The 8,596-nt window shown below is 36.9% G+C and overlaps 1 protein-coding gene across 1 annotated transcript; it reads left to right on the top strand.

Moving 5' to 3' along the window:
• Nucleotides 1–1,406: 1,406 nt before the first annotated feature.
• LOC107677797 (meprin A subunit beta-like) lies at nt 1,407–6,070 on the top strand. The gene is made up of 8 exons (XM_016472833.1): nt 1,407–1,415; nt 1,488–1,563; nt 1,646–1,763; nt 4,556–4,734; nt 4,892–5,110; nt 5,255–5,410; nt 5,557–5,781; nt 5,865–6,070. Exons 1-8 carry the CDS (start codon nt 1,410–1,412, stop codon nt 6,068–6,070), a joined length of 1,185 nt encoding a protein of 394 aa, XP_016328319.1. The 5' UTR covers nt 1,407–1,409.
• Nucleotides 6,071–8,596: the final 2,526 nt, after the last annotated feature.

Below are 8,596 nucleotides of genomic sequence, written 5' to 3'. Positions count from 1 at the left end.
CTATCTACTGTCTGCTGCTTTATTTCTCAACACCACTGATCTAAACCAGAAGATGTGTCTTACATGTGTGAAAATGTCCTGATTTCCTCTCAAATCCTCTCATTCCGGCGTAATAATCAAGGCACTTTGCTGCGCGGGAATGAGAGTATAGTTCCTAGCCGTATCGGCCTACAAAATCACAACTTTTCATTTTCCGTCGGTCATAGTGCACAATGTAACTACAGAAGAGTCAGGTTTTAAATAGGAAAAATATAGAAACTCTTTGGTCATTTTTGAGCGAGATGCTAACGGTCTAATCAGATTCAATTATCTATGCTAAGCTACAGCTAAAAGTGCTACCGCTAGACCCGGAGATCGGCTGAATGGATTCGAAAACGGTAAAACTCAACTGTTTAACTCTAGGGGAGTTGGAAAATTAGCCTATTTTCAAAAATAGTGGAGTGTTCCTTCAACACAAAGCAATGCGTGAGTCTGAAATATTTAAGTCAAGTCCAAAATGAGCAAACAGACAGCCTCTTCTGTCATTTTCATTTTTCAATCAAGCCAGTTTTTCCAGTCAGCTTCAGGGTGGGTTTTAGGGGAGTGCCGTGGGGTGGATGAAGCTTAAAAGACTCACTCTCTTCACACTTGAACACATACCGGTCTCATTAGTGACTGGAAACTGGTAGGTGTCCCTCTTTTCCTGAATTAGTGGTCTTCTAGTATATATAGCTACATTAAATTTAAACAATGCCTGCAGGTTTCTGAGTGATAAGATGAAGGTTTGTCAATCACATGTGCTCATTCTGATTTCCAGTGACAATGCATCCATGTGCTTTTCTTCTGCTGATGGCTTTGGCTCTTCATCATGCTTTACCTGCGGTAAGTTAGACAGTCATTGATGAAGCAATATACAGCTGATTTTTTAGACTAATCTATTTTTCCTTTTAACTGAGCATTGTGTTCATATCTCATGTTCTCAGGTCACAATCGAGGAAACTTGTAAGTTCAGTTATTGTGATCAGTTTCCAGGGCGCAGGATGTTCTGTACCCTGTTTTAACTGCTCGTTACTGCCTGATGCTGTCATTTATCATTTATCATTTCACTTTCATAGAGTTACATTTTCTCTAGCAATGCACACAATACTCATTCCCTCTCTTTGTCTTTTGCTGACTTCAATATAATTTTCTCAAAGACATTTTAGAGAAATGGAAGAGCATTCCGGATATAAACAAAGGTAAAACTATTATATTATCTCAAGAACCCAAATACATTTATATTAGCGGTATGGTAACTTTTTCTCTATTTCTGTTTAGAAATTATTATTTTATTCAAAAATGTATTAACTGAAATACTTTTATTCATGCATATTTACTGTGAACTGAACTCTCTTGTGGCATTAGGTTTAAATCTCATAGAAGGAGACATTATGGAGGTGTGTGTGTGTGTGTGTGTGTGTGTGCGTGCGCGCGTGTAATCAGAGCACTTAAATTGATCTGCTTTAAAGCCTAGGCAAGGGAGCGCTATTGGTGATCAGTCCTTGTGGGATATTCCTGTCCCCTATGAGCTGAGTGTAAATCTCAGTAAGATTTCAGATTTCTCAACTTTTAAATATTGAATGTAACTTTTCTATTGTTGTCCACTCAGTTTTGTTTGTTTTTATAGGTATGAACGACAGAGGAGTCATTCTGAGAGCCTTCGAGCAGTTCAGACTGAAATCATGTGTTGACTTTAAGCCCCGAGCAGCAGAAGAGTTTCACATCTCTGTGGAGAGTCATAAAGGGTACGGAATCAAGCTAATAATCAACAAATACTAGTAATATACTATACAATTTCACTATAGCACCTGCCATATCAGAAGAGTCTAGAGTAAACTATTTGAGTTACGTCAAAAGTTCAGATACTTCACTTTTCCTCATAAAGGCTTTTGTCAGATAAGGTGTTTAAACACATATTGTTCAATGGTAATTAAATGGCAGTGGTGTACTGTAACGAAGTAGTAATACTTCGTTACAGTACTTAAGTATTTTTTGGGATGAAAATATTGAAATATGTCTTGAAAGCAGTGGTGTAATGTAACGAAGTAATAATATTTTGTTACAGTAGGCTACTTAAGTATTTTTTTGGGGAGTATCTGTACTTTACTTGAGTTTTTATATTTCAGCCAACTTTTACTTTTACTCCACTACATTTCCTAATTAAAATGTATACTTTTTACGCCGATACATTTCCCCGAAGCATATTCGTTACTTGCTACAAAACAGTCAGGAGTCAGAAGAACACGAACTGCAGGAAAGCAGGTTTGACGAATCAGTGGTCTGGCGCTTGCAAGTTAAGACTCCTAAAAACACCTTTGCTCATCTGCAAACAAGTGCGCGCACAACCGCGGATGATTTCAGTTTCCACTGAAGTCGAGTCTGGGTGTGCGATATACAGTATATCTGCGATAATATGGCAAGTGTTGTTGTAATGATATGCGATCTGACATTATCAAGTAGGCTAACATTAAATCACACAAAGAGTACACGCACGTTGATTTATTAGTCTATTAATATTCAAAATTCAAGGCATTCTAAATTGTAGACAGCAAAAAATGCTTCTATATTCTTTTTATATTTATATAATTTCATATAGTTAACTTAATCTTTATAACACAAAGAGTGCCATTTTTTCCCCCAGATAGGCTATCAGCATAACAAATGTAATAATCATTTTATAAAAGTTTGATAAAGTTAGCATTAAGTGACTTACATTTCAGACACAATATTGCCTGTTTTTGCTCAATTTTGCCAATGAAAATAGTTCCAAACAAATATCACAGCACTGTTTTGCGTCTCTGAGCAATGGACGGTGTTTACTTATTGAATGAATCAGCTTTTTGAACGAATCGGTTGAATAAATGATTCAGTGATTCACTCATTAACACAGTCAAATGCTTTGTTCCTGAATGAATCAGTCGTTTGAACGAATCGGTTGAATCTCAATGACTCACTCATTAACAGTCACTTGCTGCCACCTACTGGCGGTTTTAATTTCACATTTCGACTATTTATTTTTTCATGTTTTAAATTATTTCAAATATCAGTATTTACATTTAGTCATTTAGCAGAAGCTTTTATCCAAAGCGACTTACAAATGAGGACAATGGAGCAATAAAAATCAACAAAAGAGCAATAATACATAATAATGATGATAGCAGTATTCAACGTTTTATGTTAAAAACAACATTAGGCCTATTTATGTATCTGTAACTGCAGGTTAAATGCATCCATGTCTCCTCTGAGATACATTAAACTGTGTAAATACATCTAAATGCTATTTCAGATGCAGATTTTGCAAATTTACAGATCTTCTTTATGCACCAAGAGCTTGTAACACTCCAAAGAGAAAGGAACATATGTGATATTAATTGTACCTAAGTATGAAAAGTATTTTTTTTAAATATTAAACATACTTAAGCATTGAAAGTAAAAGTACAAGCAAAATGGAAAGGATATATATATATATATATATATATATTTGCTCCTTTCCAATTTGCATTTTGCTTGTACTTTTACTCAAAAAGTAAAAGTTAAAACTAAACACAATCTTGCTACTATGAACATTTATATATATTGTAATAACTTGATTACTTAAATTTGTAAGGGAATTAATTATTATTAATTCATTCAGGTTTTGATAGGACTCGGATCTGAAAATCCGAAGTTCACCTGATTTGCATTTACTTGTACTTTTACTTTCAATACTTAAGTATGTTTAAGATTTAAAAAATACGTTTCGTACTTAAGTACAATAAATATCACATACTTTAAGACTTTTACTCCAGTAATGTTCTAAACGGTGACTTCAGCTTCTACCAAAGTCATTTTCTGGTAAGATATCTGTACTTTTACTTGAGTATGGCTTTCAGGTACTTTATACACCACTGTTAAATGGAGATCAAATAAAATGCAGTTTTTATAAAGTTTGTTGTTATAACATGCAGGGGCCCCCATTGAAATCTGGTTGGCCACCCCAGGTGCACGTTCCTACCAGATGTAAATTTCTACCTGCATCTGGCAGTGGTAGATCTTGGCACGGGCATTATAGGCAGCTAGGACGGCTTTCTTCTCTTCTTTATATTTAATTTTAGCTGATTTCTATAGTGTTTTGTTAAATTAATGACAAATGGCGAGAGCGCAGTAATCTCTCTACTCGCAAGCGGATTTCCTTCGCTTTCACACAAAACTGGACGTGCGCTTTTAAATATACATTGTTCTCTCATGAATTGGCTCTGCTCTCTCAGATATTGAGCACGCTCAAAATTTGTCCTTGCATCATTGAAGACCAGAAGAGCTTTTTTACTTCAGGTGACGAGTATGTCCCACTGCACGCTGATTATAGTCAGCCTTCTCTAGTTATTTTATTAGTTAATACTTACGAGTTAAGTGCTTATTGCAGTGCCACAGCCCCCCCCCCCCCAATTTAAAATGCTCTAGACATGCCCCTGATAACAAGTATAGGCAATCTAATTTGTCTGGTAATGTTGTTACCTTTATGCAGCTATGTGTTGTGTGACTGTGAGTTATTCCGCAGGTGTTGGTCATATATCGGACGCTCGTCTCCTGGAGGACAGACTCTTTCCATTGGAGAGGACTGTGGAAGAAAAGGCATTGTTGAGCACCAGTTTCTCCATGCTCTGGGATTGAACCACGAGCATTCGAGATACGACAGAGATGATTACGTGACAATCAAATATGAAAACATCGTGAAAGGTTGCACCATCAGTTTATTATAAATTTGTATTATTGTTTTTAAGGAAGCATTGTAAAATAGTACTTAGATTGATTTGCTTTCCATACTGACTCTCAGTATTACAAGTCATGCCTTATAAACAATCACCTTAATGACTGCAATATTCTTTATTTTTAGGATATGAGAGTTATTTCAATAAACACAGTGAGAACGTGTCCACTACCCAAGAAACCCCATATGATTATTACTCTGTGATGCATTTTGATAAAAATGCCTTCAGCAACGGTAACGGATCCACGATCATCACCAAGAGTCCTGAGTTTCAAGACGTGATCGGACAACTAATGGAAATGAGCGAACATGATGCGACTGAGCTCAACAAACTCTACAAATGCAGTGAGTATTTGACCGTTTTCATTTAATGTGTTGTTTTCTTATTTTGTGGATTCCAAGACTCTTGAACTTGCGGTTGCAGTATTTGAGACCAAGGACCATTTTAATGAATAGAAATTCGTCAGTGTTTGTTTGTTTGCATTACAGATTCCTCGGTCTCTTTCCTCGACCACTGTAGTTTTGATGAGGAATCTCTGTGTGAGATGAGCGTCAGTTCTGCTGCTGGTTACGGCTGGCAGAGAGAGAAGTCAGTGAGTGGCATCAATGTGACCGACCACACATACTTGGGCAAAGAACAGAACGGTGAGATCTGTTACAGTCAGTCAGCGAATGGAAAGTGTCTGCTTGGACATCACAGGAAGAGACTTACTTTAATTGTCAGAAAGAAATGCTTCACTTCCATCACATTTGCAGTTGCACACACTATACAGCTGTTCTGATGCCTGCAGGGACGTCTTTCTTCATGCACTTCAGCACTGAGGGCAGAAACGAGGGCGACGCAGCCAGACTGGAGAGCAAGACAGTGACCCCTACGAGAGACTGCAAAGTCCAGTGTCTGCAGTTCTACTACTATCACAGCGGAAACGAGTCCGACCTGCTCAACATCTGGATCCGAGAGCTGCAGAATCAAGCAGACAGCACAGGAGCTCTCAGACTCATGGATCAGATCACAGGTCCGTCTCTTCCTGCACAACTGGACATATCACACAACATATAGTCCTGTATTTCAGTGTCACTGACCTTCAGTTTCTTGCAGAAACCCCTGGGAATTACTGGAAGCTGCATCATGTGCAGCTGAACGCAAATAAGTCTTTCCAAGTTGTGTTTGAAGCGCATAAAGGAGCTGGAACCTCCAGTGGAGGCTTCTCACTGGACGATATCAATATTTCAGAGACACAGTGTCCCTTCATATGGCAGATAAGAGACTTTGAGAAGAAACTGGACAGCGGGTTTGATCTGTAGTTTTTAAGGTTGTTTTAAAAGCCATGTTTTGTTCTAACAGATGGCACCTATTTCTGGGACAGACCTCGAAAATGTCCAGTCTTCACCAGTGATGAGTTAGTATTTTATAATGGACCTGTCTTTTTTAAGCTCCTAACAAGAGAAGATCTCGCTAGAAGAGAGTTTATCAAGGGTGGAGACCTCATATTGCTCTTCACCATGCAAGGTGGGATTTGTGAAGGAACCTCAGAGAACAAGTTTAACTGCTGTATTAAGAGCAACCGGAGCATTATTTCTAAAATCATCTCTATAAATGTTGTTCATCATTCCAGATATCTCAGCGCTGCTTCAGAATGACTCTCTACCCTGCCCTAAAGTAACCGTGAAGAACTTCAACGTTTCTGCTGACGCAAGCGCCCAGCAGGGACCATGTGCTACAAGGCGAGTTTCCTTCTAACCTCTGCTGCACTCTTATTCAAAATACACAACTTAAAATAAGTTCTTTAAAAATAAACACTATATTTAAGAAATAACATAGGAGAGACATGCTGTATTGTGCGAATATAGTCACACATGTAAGGCTGGAAGCTTATGTTACTGTTTTGAACTGATAATCATAACATAAAGCAGGTAACGGATGACATGCATAATTCAGTTATTTATCTGACTCCAATATAATTAAGTTTTTGTTATTCTTTAACCTCCTTTAAAGGTAAAAGCCTTTCTGAGAACTGATAGGAAAATACAGGATTGAATCTAAACGTTTATATAATGAAAGTCCCAATCGCTTTAGCTTTCAGCATTATCAGTCATAAACGGAAAGATTCTCAATGCCTTTAATGCAGGCAAAGATATACAGTATATTAATACACAGCCGGTAGAATGAAACGACATACTGTATATAAAAACTTCATGCGCTGCTGTGCAGAAGAGCCTTTCTCCAGAATCAACTCAAAAGATAAACAGGTGGTGATCTGGAGGAGGAGAAGTTCATTGACCGGTTCTCCTCAATGCATGTTAATAGTACCTAGACTGTACATTAGCATACACAGTAAAAAAAAAAAATCCGTAAAATTTACGGTAAAAAAACGGCAACTGTGGTTGCCGGAATCTTACCGTAAAAAATATGGTAGCAACGTTTTAGGTTTTACGGTTTTAACTTAAATCTACAGTTAAATACCGTAATTTCATTAACTGATATAATGTTAATATACCAACCTACTGAAGTACTGAAATCTGTTTTGTACCTTTGTAATACACTGATAACCACCAAATGCAGGGGGTGATGAGAAAATCACATGATGAACCAAAGCCCATCACAAGCAGCTTTTAAATAATAACATATATAGAAGGTGCACAGTGTCATTCACACAAACACTAAACACCATCACGGTAACACACGTGAAACTGAAATAATGCAATAAACAGGTTTTTACTGTAGCATTTTTACAGTTTTTTACCGTTAAATTCACGGTCATTTTTTACAGTGTACTTTAATATCTCTGATTAGTTCACCACAATTCTGTTCAGTTTATAAACCGTCCAACAACTGGTACAGATGTGAGTCAGAGGTGCAGGCGACTCCTGTGATCCCAACAGTCAGCATATTATGCTATATCATGTAACATATAAAATAATTTTGTTGTGTGTCACACAATATCCAGCAGGTGGCGCATGAAACAACATTCTGTAGCTCAACAGCCAGCAGCTGCTGTAGATTAGGTCTTGAAATATGACTAGTCTTACAGATTGTTACATTATATAGACCTATTTAACATAGAATTAACATTGTTTTATGATAGTGTCTTGATCATTTGTTAACTGGATGTTTAATGCTGTGATTTTGAGAAAATATAAAATAGCCTATTTACAATGTAATATGAATTAAAAAATAATTGATACAAATACTTAGTAAAAAGGACTTGGGAAATCCATTTACATTTTTGTTGTTGTAAACATTGTGCTTTCTAGAGCCATTCATAACAATAATATTTATATAAATATTACTCATTACTTTTTCCTCATCCAACTGAAGCAAAACTATAGGCTATAATATGATAATATCGTTTAGGCCTACAGAATGTTACGTTTGTGGTTTTTATGTATACTATAAAGAAACATTCAGAAACGGGTGCAATTTTATAGCCTTCCATTTTATTTTGTGTTTAATTGGACTCGAGTTTATTTGCTCTGTTAGTGTAAACAGCCTTTGCCAGCAAGACGGGATATTTGCACATAGTTTATTTTAAATTAAACTGAATGTACATTTCACTAGGCTACATTGATTTGAGATGAATGGCTCCTCAGTTTGACGATAAAAACCTAACGGTATTTTTGTTTGTTGTTTAGAGTTCTTCCCACACCTCAGCCGATCTCAACAACTACATCAACTCCCACTGAACCTACAGCAGAGCCCACTGAGGGGTAAGACTACAACATTACTTCACTTTACATTACTTTTAAGTCATTAAGTGACATCCCAGCTAACTAACTATTAATAACTAGAGCCCGACCGATATGGGTTTTTTGGGGCCGATACCGATATTA

The sequence above is a fragment of the Sinocyclocheilus anshuiensis genome, unplaced genomic scaffold, assembly GCF_001515605.1.
Source record: "Sinocyclocheilus anshuiensis isolate Anshui unplaced genomic scaffold, SAMN03320099.WGS_v1.1 scaffold1198, whole genome shotgun sequence".
NCBI lineage: Eukaryota > Metazoa > Chordata > Actinopteri > Cypriniformes > Cyprinidae > Sinocyclocheilus > Sinocyclocheilus anshuiensis.
Note: the sequence above shows the minus strand (reverse complement) of the source record. Positions and strands in the feature narration are given on the sequence as shown.